At 46.1% G+C, this 25,644-nt stretch overlaps 1 protein-coding gene across 1 annotated transcript; it reads right to left on the reverse strand.

Annotated features, from left to right (window-relative positions):
- Nucleotides 1-39: 39 nt before the first annotated feature.
- On the reverse strand, nt 40-24,723 carry LOC119393801 (retinaldehyde-binding protein 1-like). Its single transcript, XM_037660965.2, has 5 exons — nt 24,550-24,723; nt 20,619-20,858; nt 6,777-6,970; nt 1,343-1,453; nt 40-270 (listed from the first exon to the last, which is right to left on the reverse strand). Exons 1-5 carry the CDS (start codon nt 24,704-24,706, stop codon nt 40-42), a joined length of 933 nt encoding a protein of 310 aa, XP_037516893.1. The 5' UTR covers nt 24,707-24,723.
- Nucleotides 24,724-25,644: the final 921 nt, after the last annotated feature.

The raw sequence follows: 25,644 nt of genomic DNA on the forward strand, positions 1-25,644 counted from the left end.
GTTGTGCTGCTTTATTATTTACTCAGAGTTCTTTGTACGTCACAGAAACTCCAAAGCTCGTTCAACTTCCTCCTGCGTAGCGAAGTCACCGTTGTTGTTCTTGGGGTAGCCGTAGCGATTATTTCTTTCGAAGACGTCTTCCAACTCGTCCATTTTGCTCCAGAAGGCATCGTAGTCTAGTGGAGGCGCCTGTCCACCGAACTGTGGAGGTAGTTGTTCTGGTGAAATGTCCTTGTGGAGGCTCTCGAAGTTTTCTCCGTGCAATATAAACTTGCAAAAAAAGAAAGTTATAAACATGGACAAGTAGGGCGACATCTTGCGTAAGCACATGAATCCTCGTTTTCCTGGCTTTAAGAAGAAGAAGATAATGCTTGATGAAAAGAAAGGAGAAGTCGGCCTGGAAAGCGTCTGACTAGCCTGCTACTCTTCACGGGGGTAAGAGGAAAGGGGAGATAAAGGGGCAGGTTTAATGACATGATATATAGTAAGTATTTGTTATATGCGGGGCACCTGTTCTGGTATATATCAAGACATGTACCAACTAGCGCACCAACAGATTCTTCTAGTATGACAGGTGACTACGATATAGTACAGTGAGTCACAGTACAACACACGCTGTCCTGTGCAGGGACGTGCACTACAAGCAAAAGATTTTACGCCAGTTTTACACTAAAGACGAGAATATAAACCTCTCTCACCAGAAAACCTCAGTAGGCTCTTTTAACTGCGTTGGGCGTGGCCTACATGTTTCAAAGCACCCAAAAGCTTCTCCTCCGAAAAGGGCCGGGAGTCCACATAATCTATGACGCATTTAAGTGTCTGTCTTTCGGTGGCGGATTGAGCGCACATGCACAGAATGTGGTGATTAGTCCTCCGACGTGTGACACACACTGCAGTTAGGGTTTTGCTCCTGTCCAATCTTATAAAGGTATCGTCATAGATACGCAAAAACCAGCCGTAACTTATGCAGTAGTGTTTCCTGATTTCCTCTTAGCCGGCATAGAATCCGAAAACGATGACCAGTGTCAAGTCTCTAGAGGAGCTCTTGGCGATGGTCATGGGCCCGGATCCAGTGCCACGGCACGCGAGTGGTGCGCTTGGAATATCACACCCGAGAAACTAGCTTACTTAGAAATGCCCAAAAATATTTATATTTTGGCACCCTTTATATTGCGCCAATATTTGCGTTGCGAGCAAACTCACCTTACTGTACGAAATTTTATGCTTTCTACTATGCGGCACACAGAATGTGATCGGCACGAATGGCCTTACGACTTTGCCGTTTGACCATGAGTGTATTGAGAACCACGAGGAAAATCACAAGAAGTTGACTCTTGCTTACTCTTCTGGCCATCTTGTTTCTAATGAAAGGCTTCATGATGCTGTAGGAGATGTCGAAAGCACGCCCTTGTCGCATAACGTGGAAAGCTTTAATCCTTGATGGCATGCAGTCCTGAAATGTTCTCACCGTAAATTGTTCGAGAAAAAAAAAAACAAAGAAAGAAAAGAGGTTGAGAATAATACAGGCTCCTCGCTTGCAGTTGATATAGCGAACACTCTTGGCTACGTGTTTCTGGAATTTTCATGTTTTCGTAGCATTTCTGTTGGCGTACATGGCTGTTGTTCTTAGAGTGCAACCATCACGAGAGATAGAAAGAGAGGGGGGGGGGACTCGATATGCAAGTGCCGAATATTTTGACCTTGTGAAAATTTATGGTTTGTGAATCCTCCTGTTGTGCGAAGGAGGAGGAGAAGAAGAGGAAGGAAAGTCAGGGAGGTTTGCTATCCTACGCTGGGCGAAGGGAGTTAAGGGATTAAAAGATAGAAAGAAGCGATGAGGATAAGAAAAATTTGCGTTAGATTCAGCAACACCGCTGCGTTCCATGTACGTCAAAAAAAAAAGGGTTGACTCGCATCCTGACACTCTGAGAGTATTAGATGCAGGACCTCATCATGTCGCATTCCACGGCAGAAGATGACACGTCTGACCTCATTACTACATGACAGTATAGTGGATGGGTCATGGCGCCTACTGTAGCGTTGTAAGTATTGGACTTAAACCCGTTCCCTGAAAATTTCCATTGCATTGCTGAGACTGAATATGTGAATAGATGTCCACTTGTTTATTTGTCTAGCTTTGGGGTTGTTGACAACCTCACGATGCTGTCGTGAGATTTTCAGCAGACAAGAACATTATCCTGCGCCACAATAAGGCACATACCTAAGCTTAAATACATTTATTTTTTTTTTCAAATCAAATGAAATCAAATCTTTATTTGTCGCAATATATATAACGGCATTGGGGTTAGTATATACAGAAGGAGGTCCCATAGCACGAGGCTGAAAGGGGACCTCCTGTCAGAAAATTACTGTTGGTAAGTACATCGAAATGGCAACGAAAAAGCGTTAGGTAATTATTGTTAGTAATAAAAACAGCCCAAACATGCAATAAAAAATGCCAGGAAAAATGGTAACAAAACAACATTCAGAAATTACACGTAGCTATGGAAAGAACGCAAACATACCATAAAAATGGCAGTAGAATCGGGAACAAAATGACGTTATTTGATGATACATAACTATTGAAACAACTCCAACGTGCATGAGTAATAAATGTGAAAATAACGCACACAGTAATAGCTCTAGATGTAAGAGAACGCCGATATAGAAATAGAGGTGAGTTATGATTGCGAAATAAGATTAAGTTCTTTTTTCAAAGCTGCTAATGACGATTGTTTAAGGCTTAGTGGTATTGAATTCCAAAACTGAATAGCTGCAAATATGGTAGTATGTTTGCCGTAGTTAGGCGTGCATACGGTAGTAAAAAGTTGTTGTTTGAGGCCAACCTGGTGGGATTAGAGTTTAACAATTAAAATTTCTCCAAACGTTTGCTCTTGTGGTACCGCTAAGACATTTAAATACAAGAATCCCCAGTTTATATTTGAATAAATTACACACTTTTAGTACACTATGTTGCTGAAAAAGTGGGGACGCGCAGGTGATCGGTGAACTAAATGTTAGGATGCGAATGGCTTGGTTTTGGAGACGTTGAAGTGGAAGGATATGAGGTTGATAGGTATTCGCCCATGACGTGATACAGTACGTAGTATGACTGTGGATGAAGGCGTAGTACAGTTTAAGCAAAATCTGCAAGTTGAAGAATGGCCGTGCTTTAATTAGTGTTCTGATACCATGAGCCGTCCTCTGCCTTATAAGCGAAATGTGACAATGGTACTTGAGATGAACATCTGAGACTACTCCCAAGAATGAGAATGTGCACTTAGTAGTACTAAGATAGCTGTGGCCGTTGATAGTAATATCAGGTGTTGGTGAAAGAGCGTTATGACTAGAATGGAAGACAATGAACTGTGTTTATTGCTATTAATTGTTAAACCGTTAGCTGTGCAACAGTTCTGAATGTTATAGAAGTCAGAGGACAATATATTAGTCAGCGCATCGATGGACTTGTCTTTAGTAACTATAGTTCTATCATCTGCGTACAAGAAAGGTTGACTATGCACGCGTTAAAATCGAGCTTAGGTCATTAATATAGATTAAGAATAAAAGCGGGCCCTGTATGGAACCTTGCGGGACACCTTTGTCAATAGATTTAAGAGTTGAGAGGATGTTAGAGACACAAACAGCTTGCTGTCTATTAGATAAGTAGTTATTAATCAGCTCTTGCGCACTGCCTACGACACCTGTTGAGTTAATTTTAGCTAATAGTATATTATGAACTATATAGTCAAATGCCTTAGAGAGGTCAATCAACGGAGCTCCAGCAAAACAACAAGAGTCAAGCGCGTGTTTAATATAATCGGAAAAGGCGAGTAGTGCAAAACCTGTTGAATAGCCTGCACGAAAACCAAATTGTTGAGTGGATAAAATACGAAACTTCGTTAGACATTCAGATAATCGTTTTTCAATACATTTCTGTGTGATTTTACTGTACGCTGAATGAATGACAATAGGTCGGTAGTTAACAATAGAAGTTCTATCGCCTTTTTTACTGACTGGTATTATCTTGGCCTTTTTAAGCTGCGATGGGGAGATGCTAGTTTTAAACAAAAGGTTAATGATATAGGCTAATGTGGTCGAGATCACGTGAGAGATGCATTTCAGGTGAATAGGCTGAATGTTATCGAGACCAGCACTTGTTATTTTCATGTGATTAACTATTTCTACCATCTCATCTGGGCCTGTTGGAAAGAGGTAAACTGACTGAGTACATTCCGTAATTGTTGGCTGGTAATCATGGGCAAGCGGGAAGTGTTAGCACAGAAGTACTGCTTGAAGACGTTCGCAATGTCGTCTGCATTTCTAAGAACACCCTCTGATAATTGTAATTCAGTTATAGCTGGCTCCCTTAGTGATCTGTTTAGAAACGAATTAATTTTTTTCCATTGATCTTTGCTGTTATTACCAGCATTATGTATCTTGTTCGTATAATAAGTTCTTTTAGCTTCTTCGAGGGCATTGTTAAGTAGGTTGCAGTACTTTTTATATCGCGATCGCAGGCTAGCATTGAAAGGCCGTTTCTTTAACCTTTTATATAAATTGTCTTTCCTTCGTAAGCTCTTCATTAAGCCAGCTGTGAGCCATGTGTGGTGAGGGGCCGGAAAGTTCTTGCGACATTTGACAAAGCTGGTAGAATCGTCCGAGCACTTTTTGACGGCAGATGAAAAAGAATTAAAAGCAGCTTCAGGATCGCTCAATAGTTCGAAAAAAGACCATTCTATGGCTTCTACACGCTTCACGAAATTTGTTTATGAAATATATTTTTTTGAAAAGAGATTAGCTGACTAGGTATGACACATTCAAATCGGCAGAATAAAGGGTAATGGTCAGTTAAGCTGGCTTCGAGGACGCCACAGTCGTTTGATGGAATGAAATTTGATCAAATGTGATCGATTAAAGAACTAGATGCACCAAGTACACATCTAGTAGGAACCGAGATTAGAAATTCATAACCAAATCCTAGAAAGCACGCAGTGTAATCAGTGAACGCTGAGCTGCTGACATCGAGAAGATTGATGTTTATGTCACCTAGGATGAAAACATTCTTATTTTCAAGTGATAACTTGTTGAAAACGGATGAAAGTGATGAACAGAAATCGGGAACAGAGGATGACGGTGAACGATATATGCAGCCTATGATTGTCTTATTACCGCTAGATGGCAAAGATGGGTTAGCAATTTCAATCCGTACGGACTCGGTATTCTCAACCGAAAGGTTGATATCATATCTTCTTTGATATGGAATTGATGCAGATACGAATATAGCTGCACCGCCAAAACTACCAGATAATCGATGACAATACTCGGGAACGTATGATGGGAAACAGAACATATTTTTCTCATGAGTCGATAGCCATGTTTCAGTGACGCAAATCAAATAAAAGTTCAAGTGATATGACGACAAAAATGCATGTATGCTATCGAACTTTTTTTTAAGACTACGTGCATTAAAGTGAACAACAGGCAAATATCGATTGCAGCAAAACTGCTGAAGTTGATCCGCGGTAAAATGCATTGCTAAGAACCGGAAAAGAGAAAGAAAACCGAAAAAAAAGGTAAGATATGCGCTGAACTATTCGGTAAATAATCTATAAAAAAGGTTCAGCCGGTCTGCTGGAAAACAGAGACGTCTTCTTCTGAAGAGATGCGGAAAACACGGCTTTCGATCGACTTTTTGGCTTTAATTTGCCAATTGTCAGTCCAGAGATATTGCCATTGTTTTTTCTTTCTTGAGTGACAGAGCCTTTGCGAAAAGCCTCTTGTTCTTTGTGGTGAGATGGTCATTGACAAATACAGCGTTTGAATGAGAGCCAAAATAGCCAAGGTCACGAGAAGTAAGTCGAGCCTTCCTCGCTTTGTTTACGAATTCTTGCTTTTTTTTTGCCCGAGAACAAAATCTGGGGACAATGTTTTTCGTAGACTCAGCCTTTGTGGGCACTCGATGAACAATGTAGATATCGGAGCCAGAGATCGAGCAGTCAACTTTCGAGGCAATGGTTCTAATGATCGCAGAACAATCCACACCCTGGGGGAACACCCTTCAATTCTACGTTGTTTGCCCTGGAATACTGTTCCATATGGGCAACTTTATTGCTCATAATTTCGTTCTTACGCTTCAGATCCTTGTTGGCCGAAACGAGGGCTGAATTTTCTGATTTGATTGCCTCAATCACAAGAATTTAGCATGGTGACACTAGGTATAAGGCTTTCAATTTCAGCTTTAAGAGTCACGACATCAGGTTCAAAAGAACGAATCTTCTCTTGGAACTTTACTAGTAGCCTTTCAGCTACCTCGTCCAGCTTGCTTTAGGATAAAGCCTCGACTTTTTCTACCCTTTTGGTCAGCTCGGCACAAGTACGCATCGTGACCTATATTCAAGAAAAGCACAGACGAACACAACACAGGGTACACTGATGCAAAGTAGTAAGAAAGCAGAGTGGCAATGAGCAAAAAACTAACCTGCAAAAAACAATATGTGCATATAGTGTACGTCTGTCAATGCACAGCATCATTTATTTTACGTTTGGGCGCTTGTTTATTTCCTAACTGTGGGTAAACTTGACACAAGAAAGAAATTCTTGACCCCTCTCGGCTACATCTAGCACGAAGAGAATAGGCGATTTGCTGGTTACTAAAATGCTTATAAACAACGAATATGTCATTAGGTCGATTTCAAGCCCACCTCCAATGCATTGTCATTGTGTACCTTTGACCAGATTGTTCCAAATTAGGCCCAAAAGGATGCGAGACATCTCACCTGCACGTATTCCACTCCTCTCTTCAATAGGCCAGGTTTCAATGACAGCGCGTTTTCCACAGTGAAGTCCTGACAGTCTACGATCAAAACCATACCGAGAGTCTGTGCTGAAGGATCGAACGTCATGAACTCTAGGCACATAAGAATGGCGCGCAGAAAGAGGGCGTGAGTTACTTCATTTGGATTCCATGCACCTGTAAAGTAAGGAATAGTAAGCACAAGAACAGCAAATAATTTTGTTATCACAATAGTTTGACGCTACGCTGCTCTTATTCTCACGCTTCATACACACAGGACGAGCGCGAACTAAATGTCGCAGTTGTTAGTACTTATTTCTTTTTGAACAGCGCGCTCCTTTCGCAAACGCGGCCGCTGCAGCGAGCGAAGTCATAGAGTTTCCTACAATACTTACTAGAGGGAACTCTGGCGCTAGTGTCTATGGGAGCTGCAACGCATGACGCTTCAGCCAGCATGGGAATGATGGGTAGTACACAAATTTGTCTAAACTTCGTTCTTTCGGCTCCGTTTGGCTCCGCGTCGGCTGCATCCGCTTTGTCGCAAAACGAAGTTCAACAAAAGTCATCAGTTTTACTTCACCACTTTAACTTTTTTACGCTCACCAAATCAAACCTGGGCACTAAGTTCACAACGGTCTATTCTTTTATCCGAAACGAACGCCAAAACACAGCAATAAACAAAGCCACAAGTACGTTTGAAACCGCAAGCACGAAGACTAGGCAAATTTGTGTACTACCCATCATTCCCATGGTAGCTGAACGATCGCAGCGCCAGAGTCCCCTCTAGTTAATTTTAGGAAACTCTATGAGCGAAGTGACCTTCATACGCTCTGTGACTTCAGCGCGGAATTCTCGGGGAAAGCACGACATAATACTACGCGCTCCACCCCCCCCCCCCCCCGCGAACGAAGGCGACCACGCCCTGTAGGGCGAAGAGCCTCGGCGTTCGCAGGAGCGGGGCGATTACCTTTAAAGCGCGCCCAGCGCCCAGCGCCCAGCGCGCACATCGCGTCATCTCGCTGATATTATGATCATGGTGTACATCGATACCACGATCGTAATACATCGATACAAATACTCTGAATTTCCTATGACACTTGAAGAAAAAAGTCTTGTACGTAAATACACAGAACTACGCGCACGATCACATGAGTCATAACTTCTTCAAAACATGATACACTCTAAGCCGCAAAGGTGCGAAATGGGAGTAAGTGCTGCATTTCGTCCCCGCAACAGGTAGTTAGACCCCGGAGGGATTAACTGCAAGACGAGGGTGCCGTGTGCAAAGTGAGGGAGGAACTGTTAGACCACAGGGAGCAACGTTTATTCCCACGGAACTTTCCAGCGCAGTGGCGGCCTCGAACGAATGGTCAGCACGCGCGTATTGAAAGAGTCAGCTAAAGAAATGAACTGTTAACAGTTTAAGTGTAAACGGTCTTGTCAACTACAGCAACTGCGGCAGAAGTAAAGTAATATCGTTCATATGGCATAATAATTAACAAATGTGAAAAAGCTCCCACACACACAAAAAAAAAATTTGGGGGACGCTTAAGCTTCGCCTTTAAGAGTTGAACGCGATAGCGCACTTCGAACGCTACGAGTGTTTAACAGAATACGCGCAATAAGGTGTGTGCCTTATGTAATGGGTAGCATGCTTTAAACCAGGAGCAATTATGCGCGAGAACCTTTTTCGAAGCTGCGATGCACCCACTACGTGGTCTTAAGGGAATACGCGCAGTAATGTGTGTGCCTTTTGTAATGGGTGACTGTCTTTAAACCACCAAGTCTTTATGATGTTGACGTGGTGTGACGCCCGATGGCAATGTACGCTTGTACCACGCAATATTACTGCCATATTACATCTCGGACTGTGACACCTGTATACTAGAGGCATATTTCTGGGAAGCATCAAAGTTACTTTCAGTGCAGCTCCAAGCAGAGGCGTGGCTGTGCGGTAGAACACCTGCTTGCCACGCAGACGGCCTGGGTTCGATTCTCACTCGGACCTAACATTTTTATTATTTATTTTATTTGCAGCTTTTTCGATTTTTCGGTCACGTACAAGATGATGATTTTTCGCTCACAACGAACGGTGCCGACGCCGACGACGGAATTTCTGCGATACGAGCTCTTTAACGCTATCGCGTTAAAATGTGCTCGCGCCTAAGCTGTATCAATGCGCGGCGTGGTGTTCTCGTCGTATGCACGGCAAGCTAGGACTCGGCGGTTTCGCGGTGTGTTGTGGATATGTTCTCGTTTCGTGGTTGTGATTGCTGTCACTTGTGGTGCACAGAATCATATTCGCGCTGTGGTAAACGTGATCTGTTACTGGAATGAAGTGCTACGCTATCGAAATGCTACGCGCCGACTGGGACATCGCCTGAGAGGTGAGTGTAAACAAGGCTGCCATCAGTCCGCGTGATTTTACCTGTGTGAAGTTGATATGTAACGATCACCGCTTGTTTAACATTCACGTTCTGCGCGTACAAAACACGCATGATTGATGAGCTCGCGCGATACAGCGTCGCGAGTGCCGCCCAGCCTGCTATAGAATTACAAGCATGATGGTTGGGCCATCGAAACATGGTAACCTCGGTGAAGGCTCAACATTAGCTGTAGCAAGTACAGCTGTTCAAAAATAGTTTTGTTTTCAGTGCTGCCCAAATAAGCGTTGTTTATCAGAAATATTCGCGACTTTTTTCTATCTCTCAAATGAAGAGCAAGCTTTATTGATAAATAAGTGGGCCCACTTAGCTATCGCGGACACAACACTTCCTCTGCTTTTATTATGAAGCTAATAGTTCCCTCTCAGAAACGAGCCGGTGGTCGGCGATTCCTTAATGGGTAGCGTCGATCCTGGTCGCCTCGAGAAGTGTCCGTCACCGACGTCGTTGGTGAAGGCGAAACACTAGCTGCAGGCAATGAAGGTGCTGGCTCCGGCTCGGTGTCGCTCTGTGGCCACACGGAGAAACCGTCGTCTTGCGCGGCGTTTTCGGCAAGCCCTGCCGTGCCTTGAAGTAGCTGGTTCTTGTGGCGCCGCCACTCGAAGCATCCCGAAGGTGTCGATGCTCGTACCCTGAAAGACACTGGTCCACTTTGAGCAGTCACCACAGCAGGCATCCATTTGGGCTGTCCCCTGTAATTGGGTGCAAGAACATGGTCACCAACACTCACTTCGCGCACACGACACCGTCTGTTCACCGTTTGTTTGAACTGTTCGTACGCCACCCTTTCCCCCACGGCGGGTTTGAGCACATCCAGGCGGGTGCGCAAACGTCGCCCCAACAACAAGTTAGCTGGTGCCTCGTGCGTTGTAGCATGGGGCGTGTTGCGACAAGCGAGCAGGAACTTGTTGAGCTTTACCTGCATTGGTTGTCGTGCGTCATCCTTCTTTAGCGCGTTCTTCAGGGTTCTGAAGAGACTTCAAAGTCTCTTCAGATTCCTGCGTTTCGTCTTTCACACATGGTAGCGGCAAACGGGAACAAAAATCGGCTTCTGCGTTATCGGCTGAGTTTTTAAAAAGAAGGTCGTATCTGTATGCCGACAGCGTCACAGCCCACCGCTGTAGGCGCGCAGCCGCGATAGGCGGGATACCTGTTGTTGGCCCCAAAATTTGCTGTAAGGGCTTATGATCAGTGATTAAAGTGAATGCTCGGCCATAAATATAGCATTGAAACTTTTTTATGCCAAAGATTATGGCCAACGCCTCTTTTTCAAGCTGGCTATATTTCTTCTCTGCTTCGGAAAGCGTGCGCGAAGCAAAAGCAACTGGTCTAGACTTTCCGTCCTCACAAACATGGGAAAGCACTGCACCTACCCCGTACTGCGATGCGTCACAGGCCAGATTCAATGGTCGATCCGGGTCGTAATGGGCCAGCACCTGCGGCGATGACAACGTTCTTTTAACTTCTTTGAACGCTTCTCGGCAGCACTCGTCCCAGCACCAAGGAGCGTCCTTCCGTAAAAGCTGGTAAAAGGGCGCAGCAACTGTTGATAGATTAGGCACAAACGTTCCATAGTAATTCACGACACCTAGGAAGGACTGCAGTTGCTGCTTGTTTGTCGGTGCGGCAGCGTTTATGACTGCTTCAATTTTCTCTGGTGACGCAGATATTCCTGCTGCACTGATTTTGTGCCCCAGGTAACACAGCTCATTTTGAAAGAACGCACATTTTTCTTTCTTTATTCTGACGCCTCGCTCCAGCAAACGTCTCAAGAGTGCTTCTAGGTTTATCATGTGTTCTTCAGCGTTTTTTCCCGTGACCAATATGTCATCAAGATAACAACAAACTCCGTTTAGGCCCTTCAGCATTGTGTCCATTATTTTCTGAAAAATACCTGGCGCTGACGCTATTCCGAAGGGTAGCCTGTTGACTACGAACAGCCCTTTCTGCGTGTTCAAAGTTAGGTACTTCTTCGACTCTTCCGCCATGAGTACTTGTTGGTATGCCCTGCTGAGATCTATCTTAGTAAAATGCATTCCCCCAGCCAACGCAGCCAATAGATCATCGATTTTAGGCAGCGGTTAGTGTGTGATGTCCAGTGAAGGATTTCTCGTTGTCTTATAATCCCCACATAGGCGTATGCTTCCATCTTTCTTTATCACAGGGACGGCGGGCGTGGCATATTCTGATGTATTCACGGGTGTGAGTATTCCCAGCTGAACCAATTTTTCTATCCCTGCTTCTATTGCTGACTGCAATGCGAATGGCACATTCCTTGCTTTTAGGAATCTCGGCCGGTGGTCGGCTTTGAAAAACAGCTCGGCCCATTCGTCTGTGATAGCGCCTAGCTCATCCTTGAACAGCATTTTGTATTTTGCAAGCAACGTCTCTAGCCTTTCCTTCATTCGGGAAGACAAGTCGAACACTGACCTTGAGACGTGGTTGAGGCCCCAAATCTGGTTCCAGTCTAGCCGTACTGTGTGCAGCCATTCACGCCCTAGCAGCGGTGGTCCTGCTTGATCGACGAGGTGGAGTGGTAGTTTCGCCGCCTGTTCGCCGTGCTGCACACTGACGACCGCCACGCCGCAAGGTTGGACGAGGGCTCCGGTATAGGTGCGCAGGACGATGTCTGTTGGTTCGCAGCTAGCTGAAGGGACCTGCTGCTTGAACTGCTTGTAAGGCATGATAGACACCGCGGCTCCCGTGTCAAGTTCCATTTCCACGAGTGCTCCATTTATCTTTAGTCCAACAAAAATAGGAGTGCGACAAGAAGACACTTGTTCCGAAACGCCCATAGGTGGCACCTGCGTCACCACTTTCAGCGTTTTCACACTCCGTTTCTGCTGATGCCCGCCAAAAGATTGCCTGTTGCTGCGACAGGCCCTTTGAATAGGCCCTTTTCTTTCCACACTTATAGCACGTCTCCTTAACGTACGGGCATAGTGAATGCGTGTGGCTCTGAGAACCGCAGCGATAACAAGCCTGTAGCTGCCTACCGGCAATCGCTTGCGCCTCGTACAGATCATCATCATCATCATCAGCCTGTCTACGCCCACTGCAGGGCAAAGGCCTCTCCCATGTTCCGCCAATCAACCCGGTCCTGTGCTTTCTGCTGCCACGTTATACCTGCAAACTTCTTAATCTCATCAACCCACCTAATCTCCCCCTCACGCGTTTGCCATCTCTTGGAATCCAGTCAGTTACCCTTAATGACCACCGGTTATCCTGCCGACGTGCTACGTGCCCGGCCCATATCCATTTCTTCTTCTTGATTTCAGCTATGATGTCCTTAACCCCCGTTTGTTCCCTGACCCACTCTGCTCTCTTCCTGTCTCTTAAGGTTACACCTATCATTTTCCTTTCCATCGCTCGCTGCGTCGTCCTCAATTTAAGTTGAACCCTCTTTGTAAGTCTCCAGGTTTCTGCTCCGTAGGTAAGTACCGCTAAGATGCAGCTGTTATATACCTTCCTCTTGAGGGATAGTGGTAGATTACTATTCATGATTTGATAATGCTTGCCGAATGAGCCCCAACCCATCCTTATTCTTCTAGTTATTTCACTCTCATGGTTCGGCTCCGCGGTTACTACCTGTCCTAAGTAGACGTACTCCTTTACAACTTCCAGTGTCTCGCCACCTATCGCAAAGCGCTGTTCTCTGCCAAGATTGTTCCACATTACTTTAGTTTTATGCATATTAATTTTCATACCTACTCTTCTACTTTCCGTATCCAGTTCAGTAATCATGAGCTGTAATTCGTCTCCCGCGTTACTCATCAATGCAATGTCATCAGCGAATCGTAGGTTACTGAGATACTCTCCATTAACTCTTATCCCTAACTCTTCCCAATCTAGGACCCTGAAAACCCCCTGTAAACACGCGGTGAATAACATTGGAGAGATCGTGTCTCCCTGCCGTACGCCCTTCTTTATTGGGATTCTGTTGCTTTCTTTATGGAGGACTATAGTGGCTGTGGATCCGCTGTAGATTTCTTCCATTATGTTTATATAGGCTTCGTCGATGCCTTGATTCCGCAGTGCCTGCATGACTGCTGATGTGTCCACCGAATCAAATGCCTTCTCGTAATCTATGAAGGCTATGTATAGGGGTTGGTTGTATTCCGCGCATTTCTCTGTCACCTGATTGATAGTATGAATATGGTCTATTGTTGAGAATCCTGTACGAAATCCTGCCTGGTCCCTTGGTTGACTGAACTCTAATGTCGTATTAATTCTGTTAGCAATTACTTTTGTAAATAGCTTGTAGACAACGGACAGTAAGCTTATGGGCCTGTAATTTTTCAGGTCCTTGACGTCCCCTTTTTTATGGATCAAGATGATGTTGGCATTCTTCCAAGATTCTGGTATCTTCCCCGTCGAGAGGCACTTCGTATACAGGGTCGCCAGTTTCTCTAACATAATCTCTCCACCGTCTTTCAACAGGTCTGATGTTACCTGATCCTCACCAGCTGCTTTGCCTCTTTGCATTCCCTTTAGGGCTTTCTTTACTTCTCCTATCAATATTGGTGGGATGTCAGATTCCTCTGTGCTATTACTCCTTCTTACGTTATCATCCTGAATGCCTCGGCTGCTGTACAGATCTCTGTAGAACTCTTCCGCTACCTCAACTATTCTATCCATATTGTTTGTGACCTTGCCTTCCTTGTCCCTTAATGCATACATCTGATTTTTGCCTATGCGCAGTTTTGTCTTCATAGCTTTGAGGCTTCTTCCGTTCTTTAGAGCATGCTCAATTCTCTCCATATTATACTTTCTTATGTCGGCTACTTTACGCCTATTGATTAACTTCGAAAGCTCCGCCAGCTCTATTTTGTCTGTTGCATTTGAGGCTTTCATAGCTTGACGTTTCTTAATGAGGTTTTTAGTCTCTTGGGATAGCTTACCAGTATCCTGTCTAACGACTGTACCCCCGACTTCCACTGCGCACTCCTTGATGATACTAGTCAGATTATCATTTATTGCGTCAACGCTAAGGTCGGTTTCCTCGGTTAAAGCCGCGTACCTATTCTGAAGTGAAACTCTGAATTCCTGAACTTTCCCTCTCAGAGCTAGTTCATTAATCGGCTTCTTGCGTATCAGTTTCTGCCGTTCCTTCCTCACGTCAAGTTGAATTGTAGATCTTACCATTCTATGGTCACTGCATCGTATCTTGTTAACTACTTCCAAATCCTGTACAATGCCCGGGTGGCCGCACATTATGAAGTCTATTTCATTTTTAGTTTCGCCATTAGGACTCCTCCACGTCCACTTACGAGTAGCCCGTTTTCTGTAGAAGGTATTCAAGATGCGTAAATTATTGCGTTCTGCAAACTCTACTAGTAAGTCCCCTCTGGCGTTTCTAGAGCCGATGCCATATTCCCCAACTGCATGATCTCCAGCCTGCTTCTTGCCTACCTTTGCATTAAAGTCGCCCATCAGTACAGTATACTGTGTCTTTACCTTACTCATTGCTGATTCTACGTCTTCGTAGAAGCGTTCAACTATTTGATCATCATGGCTGGATGTAGGCGCGTAGGCCTGTACCACCTTCATCTTGTACCTCTTATTAAACTTAATTACGATGCATATCCCCCTCTCATTAATGCTATAGTATTCCTCTATATTGGCAGCTATATCTTTATGAATAAGGAACCCCACTCCTAGTTCTCTTCTGTCAGCTAAGCCACGATAGCATAGGACGTGTCCGTTCTTCAGCACTGTATAAGCCTCCTGTGGCCTCCTAACCTCACTGAGCCCTATTACATCCCATTTAACACCCTCTAATTCCTCGAGTAGTACAGTTAGACTCGCCTCACTAGATAAAGTTCTAGCGTTATACGTAGCCAAATTCAGATTCCAATGGCGGCCTGTCCGTACCCAGAGATTCTTAGCACCCTCTGCTGCGTCGCAGGTCTGACCGCCGCCTTGGTCAGTTGCTTCGCAGCCGCTGGTGACTGAGGGCCGAGGGTTAATTGGTGTATTCATGTGTATTCATGTACAGATCAGCAGGGGCATAATTACCTTCTCCCTCCATTTGGTGCAGCTGTGTGGTCATTGACTCCACGACTCTAGTCTCGGCGACATTTTTCCGGGCTGCTTCCATTGCCAGGACGCGCTCGACTGCTTTCGGGAATGTCAGTTTGTCGTCCTCGGTAAAGAGTACTCGCTGCACGTCCTCTCGCAGTAGTCCACAAACGAAACGATCCCGCAGCGCTTCGTCCAAATTCGCTCCAAACTGACAACTCTGGGCCAACTTCCGAAGTTCCGCAACATATTCGGGCAGAGACTCGCCTTCGCTCTGTGTTCTTCGGTAAAAGTTCGCTCGCTTTGGGACAAGATGTGCATCCAAGAGGCTCTTCAGTTGTCCGACGGCAGGTCCGGCGTAGCCAACGACTTAAGCAACCCATACGTACGCGGTCCGATGATGCTGAGGAATGCGTGTACCTTGTCGCTGTCGGGAACCTTGTTGACAATCAAAAAAGATGTCAACCTCTCCTTGTATGCCGTCCAGTCGCTTTCAGTAACGTCGAACGACTCCATCTGGCCCAGCTGCCCTGCAGACTGCATTGTCGCTTCAACCAACTGCTCGCTGCTTCTCGATTTTTTCATCCCATCCTGCGTCGCCAGTGTTGAGTCTCGTTCAAGGACTGACAGGCCAGGGTTCCAACGGGGAACAGCAACATTTATTACCCGAAGCTTACGGGTTGACGGTTACATAACGAATGTGCCGATCGTGCATTGAGCGCTACCATTTAAGCACTAGTGGGCACATGCGCACTAACGACAGTTCGGTTATCAGGTGAGCTATCGCGGACACAACATCTTCAACATCTTGCAGCTATGAACACGCCCTCAGCAGCTGTCGATGGTGCTGTTGCCCTTCCTGACGTCGGCTGGACAGCATCCATTCGGATTAAACATTGCACTTTTCATTGTCTCTCCTATAATGAAGGGAAGCCATCCTATTTTCTGTATTCAACAAATTTGTTCAATTTATGTGTACACACGATGCTGCAGAATTCACACGAGTCGTTGAATAAAGTTGGTTGTTTCTTTAGACGTTTTCGTTTTTTTTTTGTCATTAAGCAGACATTTTCACTGAACGATATAACCAACCGTGTTCTGCACAGTGAGAAGCAAGCAAGCTTGGCACGTCGACGGGAGCATATATGAGAACGTTTATATATACATACATTCATCAAGCGTCCAAATTCGCTCGAAACACGCGCGCAGAAAAACCAATCCAACGCATTTTACACTTTCATGAACGTGATCACGGAATGGTTGCTTGCGAAACACTGAAGGGTGAAGTCTAATATAAGGAATTTTGCTACTTTGACTAACATGGCAGAACGCGCAGCTTCCAGACGGTGCCTGTTCATATATAGCCCCGGTAATATTCACTCTGCTACATATTGGCGGGTGGTATAGTGGTTAGCGTACGCGACTGCTGATTCAATGGTCACGCGTTCGAATCTTGTGTGTTTGTTGTGAATTTTCTGTTGTTTACTTCTGAATTTATGTCTGTGTATTATTTGCATATGTCGTCAAATGCGTCTATCAACCTCCAAATTCTCGATAATTGAACCAGAAACTGTAATAAATTGATTTTTTTATCGAGAGGGAGCAACTTTTAGTCCCATCAGGGGTGACAGTTCGACCCTGCGCAGCTACCATGCAAAAAGAGGAATAAATCAGTTACTCCCTAAAAGGGGTAACTTTTACACCAGACATTTCGTCCCTCAAACCAACTGAGGACTAACAGTTCGTCCCCTGACAGTTACTCCCTAAAGGACGAATCGTTCATCCTTTAGGGAGTAATGGTTGTGGCAGTGCAGTTACCCCCCAAAAGGACGAACCACAGACCCCTTTTCGTCCTTTGCGGCTTAGAGTGTAAGTATAAATCTACATCAGCCAAATGGTTTTCAAGAGGCAGTAAATTCTAAATCTTAACATTGCCCTAAGATATTCATATCTTATACAATTTTAAGCAACAAGTGTTTTCCACTGGAGGCCCGCTGTCGGCCATGGACCGACAGCTGGCCTTCAGTATTTTCTGTCAGTGTCAAGATAATTTAAAAAATATTAGATTTGTTATCAATGAGCTCCGCACTTATTGTTGCGATAGCAATTATATGGACACTATCGACGGCTTTTTGCCGTCGACAACGCTGTCACCGTCATGTGCCGTATAAAGTACAAATTGATAACGTCGCTCCGTGCGTCGTATGTTCTACCCGTGAAAAAGCCCGCGAGGAAGGTGACAAACGTGGCTGTAGCACAGATGAAACGAGCCGACCACTTCCGTCGCACGGAGGGCGCATGCGATAACATCACCCGGCGCACGAGGTCTGCCGTCGATTGCTGCTCAAGCAGAGAGGAGACACCCCGCCCGTCTTCCCTCGGGCGAAGCAGCATGAACGCCGGAGGAGAGGGGTGCGTCGCTGGAGTAGAAAGTGTGAAATTTGACCATAACGGCGCGGTCCCTAGCGCTGGTGCGCGCGCTATCTCGGCAGACATCACCAAACGGCTTGTATGCCCCTTCTATGTGCTTTACTCTGACTGCTTCACGTTGACACAGCAGACTGCAGGAAAACGGTTTCTCTTCCTGGAGTGCCCGTATTCCCTTACAGCGTTGTACAGCGCTTTACAGCGGAGCTGTAAAAGCCAAACTCACACAGGCGAAGTATTCACACGCAGACAAGTTTACACTGCGCGAAAGAGACAACACGTAAGAACATGTAAAAACGCCCCCGCACGAAGCGCATAATTACGGCGGTTGGTTCATAGATTCAGCAGACAAGTTCAAACTACGCAAGGAAGAACACATGTAAGAACATAGAAACACGCATCATTCTATACATAGACAGCACAACCATGAATGGTATAGTATAGAATATATTTTACATCCCGGCCGCGGCGGCTGCATTTTCGATGGCGGCGAAAATGTTTGAGGCCCGTGTACTTAGCTTTAGGTGCACGTTAAAGAACCCCAGGTGGTCGAAATTTCCGGAGCCCTCCACTACGGCGTCTCTCATAATCATATCGTGGTTTTGGGACGTTAAATCCCAGATATTATTATTAGAATATATTTTACGTTCGGGTTCCGGTGCCGCCATGCTGGGCTGTTAACTTTGCCGTGTTTTATCTTGAACAACTAAGCGAGCAGATTTGGTGGGCGTACACACATGAGAACTGTTGGATTGGTGCATTCGGCGTTTACTGACTTTATCAGTTCGCGTCAGGGGATGCAAAATAAGAAAACATTCGTTTAACAGCCCATGACGGCGGCGCCCATATGCCTTACGTAACATAGCCTATAGCAACGGGAGGAAAAGGGAAGGGAGGGTGACGAGGAGGGAAAGGAGGAGGCAAAGTATAGCACAGTATAGAGGAGGCGAGTGGGGAAGGGAGGAGATTTGCAGATTGGAGACATGGAGAGGAGGTCAAATGGAGAGGAGGTTCGTTCAGTGGTCAACCGTGCCCCTGTTCCCCTAGCTCTACATCACTTTGCATTTAATCAGTGAGGCTTCCCCTCAGCGCCGCTATTGGCCTTTACGACATAAAGTCAATGAAAGCCGCGCATAAATTGTAGGGTTACGCGAGTCGGATCCAAAAGCTGCTTGCCTTCCTTCGTATAACGTTACAATTTGTTGCTATCGCAGTCATTGCTTTAACCTTGCGGCGAAACCGTGTTTTTTTTTCGTATCTTGAGCGTTTGAGCAGATGATGCACATCTGCATCCCGGTGGCGATACGAATATTTTGGACTAGACTCACCTTGCATCCTCACAAAGAAGTGACGCGTAAATGGTGTACATAGCCTCAGACGGTGCAGTGATCATTTAAAATTGTGTGTTGCTGCCACCGTGTGAGCTTCTTGTTATTGAATTATAAATTATGATGCACACACGGCTAACTGTACATTTGTACACGCAAGTGATATACCGGTCTGTTGGACCTGAAAACTGATCAGCCTGGCAATACCTGGCATCCAGTAAAAAGCAGATATGTCGTCACCGGCTTTTAAGCGGCTTTTGCTATACGACAAATGCCAAGGCATGCACATACCGACGGCTCCATCTCACCGAAGAGCTCAATCGCAGCAGTGGTGATACCGATAAAATCCGCAACAATCAAATTCAAGACCTCCCAGCTCATACGACATCGGCGGCAGCAGAGCTCGCGGCGCTTCGTGTTGCCATTCGTGTGGCATTTTACACAAAAATGGACGATATTCAGTGACTAAAAGGCAGTGCTGCAGTCTCTACTGTCACCTTTCCGCCGCGGTCTTCACGAGCAGTTGGTATTTGATATTGCAGAAGAGAAACACTATTTAACCTAGAAGGGACAGGTAATAACTTTTCCGTGGCTTCCAAGTGACTGCGCGATTATCGGCTATGAAATGGCCGCTCAAGCTACCCGTTCATGCCGTACGAAAAACAGCAAAACATTAATACCACTTTCTAGGACTGACGCTGCATGAAAGTTCCGCGCGCTTGCTCTCCAGTGTACCACGTCGCAGTGGAACGAGCCGCACTTTAGGAGCGTACGCTTATATTCCCTAGACCTAAATCTCAGCCTTCGAATTCCACGAGCTTCGCCGAGGTGACGCTACCCTTCTCTGTAGGTTACCCTACTTGGTTATGGTCTGGCGTCGCATTTACCTATGCGTACTCGTCCCGCATAGGAATGGCCGACGCTGCAGCCTGTGACCACCGCGAAATTGAAGAAGCGATTACGATACGTGCGAGTGCCTACAGTACTATTCACAGAGACAGTCACTTTGCAACGCGTTTCATAAGTTGGACCACCCACCCAGCAAGAGTCCTGCGCTATCGAAAGCACTTAACGTCCCACGTGGAAGGCTGTTGCGCTACTGCCCTTTGTGCGTTCCACCAGCCCATCAGACCAGCGTTAATCAGAACGACTCTGATTGGAGCGCCCTGCGTGTGTGTGCATGTGTGCATTTTTCTTTGTTATTTTATCTCACTGTGTCCTCCTTAGAACCTCTATTTTCGCCAACCCTGTGCAGGAAAGCAAGCCGTTCACTAGCACCAGGTTAACCTTCCTGCCTTTCCTTTTGGTCTCTTTCTCTCTCTCTCTGCCTCAGAACGTAACGTCGTTCATGTCATATGCCTCTCATCACATAACGTGTCACGCATAAACGCCATTCACGTCATGACATGTCCTAAACATTATTATAATCGTGAAGTCGCGCATGTGATGTCGTAACATAGGAGGTAGGTTATTCCTGTTAATTACTTCGTGTCATGGACACAGATAATCTCTTTATTTGTCCATCTCTACCACCACCACAACCACCACCACACGATGCTTCTGGGTGCTATTTCACAGCCTGTAAAACAGAAAGGAACTGCTCACCTAGGTTGCACAAAAAAATCTGACGGCCCTGCCGATCCTTGCAAGGCAAAACCATGGCTAGTTTCCGCGCAGATGGAGGCACGGCCGAAGGAAAAAATTCGCCGTAGACGGAATCGCACCCAGACCGGTTGTAGTAGTAGTTTCTGATGGTCTGCATGGCCGCCTCCACGTTGTACTTCCTTGTGCGTAAGAAACGAATGAGGAATTCGGCATCCCTTCTTGGGTTTAGATCCAGCTCCTCTGCGTCAGTCGTTCGTAGACATAAGAAGTATGGAATCACAAGCAGTACTTAGAACGCACGGGATATAATAATAATACCTGGGGATTAACCTCCCAAAATCACGATATGATTATGGGAGATGCCGTAGCGGAGGGTTCCGGAAATTTCGACCCCCTTGGGGTTCTTTAGCGTGCACCTAAATCCAAGTACACGGGCCTAAAATATTTTCGCCTCCATGGAAAATGCAGCCGCCGCTGCCGGGATAGAACACACGGGAGAGAGAGAAATAAATTAGTGGTACGAAGGCAAGCAGGAATGCGAACGTCTGTTTTCGTGCGAGAAGTATCTGTTGTTCTTTTCTCGTTTCATTTTATGTAGTCTCTCTCTCACTTTTTTTCTTCTTTTTGTCGCGTTTAAGTGCAACTCTTCATATATTACTTTTTTGTCCTGCAGCACTTGTAGAGTAGCCGAGTTGCTATAAATATCGACCACTTCAGAGCAAGCCAGTTAGAACAGAACAGAAGCTTTTTCTTCGGGGCTATTTTTCTTTGTTTGTTTTTTATGTTATACATATACATACGCGGGACGTTCCGCCGACGGCAAAAGCCCGCCGAGAGTGTCATATATAATTCACAATATATCGCAATAATAGATCGGAACGCCGCACGTGCTGCCACTTGCCTGTTTTGTGCGTCGGTGGAAAAAAACATTTCATCGTCTCCCACTAAACGGAACCATGTGGGTATGCGAAGGAGCGCATAGGTCGACTATAAGTTCCGTTCATCACGTCCTTCATCATATTAACGCGACCATGTTCATCATGTTAACGCGTCTTTGCATGTGGAGCACACCATGAATTCACTGTAGTTGCTATTGCTGTTACTCGTCCCGAACTCTTGTTGGAACAACCACGCGCTTTCATCGCGCGTCTGTAGAATCTCGTTCCCCGACGCCATCACGTGATTGCTGAGAGAGTGTAACGGGGAGAGGCCACAGCGTCCTACACAGGCCCGAACGCGCGAGCGCGTGCCAGCACACGTGGTTTTTTCTGCGTTACGCCAAGCTACGCCAGCATACGGCAGCCCGGGCCCCTAAAGTGCTCTGCACGTATCATCATCAAGGTTGTCGAAGAACAAGACGAAGACTTCTCCTTGGCGCGAGCGCACGCTCTGCACGTATCATCATCAAGGCGGTCGAAGAACAAGACGAAGAAGACTTTTCCTTGGCGCGAGCGCGCGCTCAATATATTACAGGTGGCTATGGTAGGTTTTAGAAAACGGACGGTGGCCAATGGAACTACGGACAAAGCCCAGCGCAAAAGCTGCTTCGCATCTAGAAAGAGTGCCATGGTCTGCGCCTGCACGGTCTTCCCAACAAGGTGTGGGAGCGGGCTAGTTGGTATTCCATAATGTTAAAACTTCAGCCAAAGAAGTACACAGCGGACAAGGAAACGACGAGAACAAGCGACGAGGACAAGCGCTTGTCCTTGTCGTTTCCTTGTCCGCTGTGTACTTTTTGCGCTGAAGTGTTAAATTCCCAGCAAGCAAGTCTCGTTTCCTAGTGCAGCTACGATGGAGTTGCCTTTCTCCAAAAGGCTGGCGTTAAGTGCCTCTTAGCTTTGCGACAAGAGTCAGGGCGGATAAGTCTTGTGACATGCTGTCCGTGTGTGCGCGTGCGCGTTGGAATAGGCGCTCGTGCGTGCACGTTCGCGTGCTTGAGCGACCTTTTATATATTTACGTTGGATGTCATTTACCTTTATGTCACTGCTTGCCTCATTCGTCCGTATATGTATGGAGCGACATTGTGACTGACACTGGCAAAGCCCGGTTTATCTTTTTGTCTGATGCAACTGCCTGCATGTCGGGACCCGATCGATGACGAGACACGAATATAGACGATCTTACGTAAGACACATGGACGATGCCACCTTTGCATGTTAAAGGACTGCTTTCTTATTTTTGCATATCGCGAGATCAATTAATGAGGTGATGAAACGTCGAATGCACCAACCCAACCGGTTTCATACGCATTCGTCTACCATAGCACTGTTCGTTAAATTGTTAAATACACAAAAAGCCAAGGTTAACAGCCCAATATAGCGACACGGAAACTCATCCGTAAAATAGTCTATAGAAATCATGGAAAAACAGCGCAAAGAGGCACCTAACGCTATCCTTTTGGCGTAAGGTTACGCCATTCTGCATGTAATAGGGAGCAAGGCTTGCTTGCTGGGCATCCTGCGAACGCGCAGATATTGGCTGTATCTGTCCACCGGCGAGCGGCCGCCTGTCCGGCGTTCCGAATTATTCTTAGAGAGCCGTACACCTGCCCTCTTACCCAAACTCAGGATAACCTGCCGTCCTACACTGTGGTTAAACTTCCTGCATACCTCATTCTTAAAGGGCCCTGCAACACTTTTTCAAGCAATCATCGAATGACCTCACTGTCTCAGTTTACTGCCTCACGTATCGACTGCCGCCAAAAAAACATTTTAGAATCCGTCAAGTACGAGCTGAGCTATAGGGATTTGTCCCACGCTCGCTTCTTCTGTGCTTTCGTCCCAGCGAGCGCAGTGAAAGCTACACAGGAGGGGAGGATGGCAAGGACGCAAGAAGCTACGTCCGTTTCGCGCGTCATCGCCTTGAGCACTTTCTTTTCTTGTTTTCTTTGAACGCGCGGTGCACTTTCAGTGTGATCACGAGAGCGCTCTGTAGATCCTGGCGCTGGCACTTCGCGGCAGTGACACAGAGACAATAACTTTTATTGAAAAGCCCTGCGAAAAATTATAAATGTGAGCCGGAGTCTCCCCAAATCAATCAAGTTGGTGGCTCCACCCATGACGGAACCGGGCGATGGTGACTATCAGCGATGGCAGGGGCCCTCTGGACAGCGTTTAATTGATGTGTAAAAAAAGGCCGTGCTTTGCAATAGGTTATTCAATTCGGCCTTGTCTTTTTAGGTTGGAGCCCGCGTTGGATGGGCACAGCCAAAGCATATGATCGAAAGAAGAGCACTCGTGTCCACACTAAGCGCACGATGGTGGGAAACTGGAATCGATCCGATTGAGAGTTCTGGGGGTGATGTATGTTCGTGCCTGTAAGAGCCTAAACGTGACAGACTGGACCTTGTTCAACTTGGAGTTGTATGGAGGGAATTTTCTCCTGCTTAGTCTGTAGTGTGATGTGATTTCAGAAAAGGTGGATGAAGTTTCTTTAGTGCGGCAATCCTGTGGGCGAGCTTGGCTGTTCGTGCGGGCGCGGTGCGTAAAATCTCGCGCTGTAGACAATAACCATGCAGCGGTAGCTAAGCAGCTCACGAAGCTCAAATCAGACAATGGCCATATCCATGTGCTTTTGGGCATGTCACACAGTTGATTTTGGCTATGTGGCATCATTTCTCGAGAGAAGAGCGAGCGATTTCCAACTGACTTTCAAATTTAATTGTAAATTCCATGCTGCGCTGTATGGTCTCTCTCACATGTTCGCAGGAGCCTCAAGGACCAGTCGGCGGCATTTTCTGACCGTGTTCAAAATGTGTTGCAAGGCCCCTTTAATTTGTTCCTCTTCTCCCCACTGGCATCTTATAAATCACAAGAGCGAAGACATGGCGGTTTTCTCAAGGCGTCTTCATTATATACGTTTCGCTCATGTACCACTTAAGGCGATTAATTTCGCGGTGCACGAGCTGCATAAGTTTCCTTAGCCACTCACCTGATATAAGCTTGGATAGCTTCTCCAATGATTCTTTTCTCCTGGCAGGCGTTTCTCCGAGGTCGTCTTCAGCGATTAGCTGTAGTTGGAAGGGAAGTGCTCCATCTGATGTGTCGTACACATCTTCGGTCGATCTTTTCGTGTACGTACGCAGCATAACAGCTCTATAGCAGTCTTGATCTGAGAGAGTGAATGTATAACTTTCCCCAACTACTGCACAAGCGCGTGTGTGGAAGTGAAACAGACATTGCTTTCTGTAAAATTTATATGTATATCTGACTGCAGCAGCTGTAGGATAATTCTGTCGCCCGCTCTGGATAAATTATATATATCTGCTGTGACCGCATCTAGACAAAAATATATTTGGCGTACACCCGCTGTCATTTTCCTCGCATAACCTGTCTGTGTAGGTAAGGGGGGGGGGAGTTAAGAGAGTGATGGTTCGTGCTTACACAGAACCGTAATGCATCGCAGCAACCGCAGCTGCGTCGCATGTCACGAACGAGGTACTAGCTATGCACGTCCGATGTTGATCCTAGCATCAGGAGAGATGGCTAAGTAATTTGGTTTCCTGTTTTATCTTTGCTTTCTAGCTAACGCAGCACGAACACTCATTTTGCGTAAAAGTCATTCGTAGGGTGAGCGGTCACTTTTACAAACCAGTCGCGCTTTAAGGCGAAAGCCTTAGATCCCTCATTAAACGCAAAATTTGACCGTCGGCGTCAGCGGCGTCAACACGAGTAATGCTAAAAATCATCAAGTGATGACTGCACATGTTGACGTCATCATGAGGTCACAGATATCCACAATATATGACGACATAGCGACGTCACTATGACGTCATCATGACGTCAGATAACTTGATGTCCCATGATAACGTCACTGCATATTATTGTCCCTTGGCCAAACGTGTGCCGATGACGGAGGCAGTGCAAAACCAGGTGAGGTGCAGAGAGCTTGCAATGCCTCTGATTATGGAGGCAGTGCAAAACCACGTTAGGTGCAGAAAGCTTACGGAAGGGGGCGGGGGAGGAGCAATACATCGACTGAGAAGAAAAAAATTGCAGTGTCTTAGCTTGGCTATGTCAGGATATA

This window comes from Rhipicephalus sanguineus, chromosome 5 (genome assembly GCF_013339695.2).
Source record: "Rhipicephalus sanguineus isolate Rsan-2018 chromosome 5, BIME_Rsan_1.4, whole genome shotgun sequence".
NCBI classification, from domain to species: domain Eukaryota; kingdom Metazoa; phylum Arthropoda; class Arachnida; order Ixodida; family Ixodidae; genus Rhipicephalus; species Rhipicephalus sanguineus.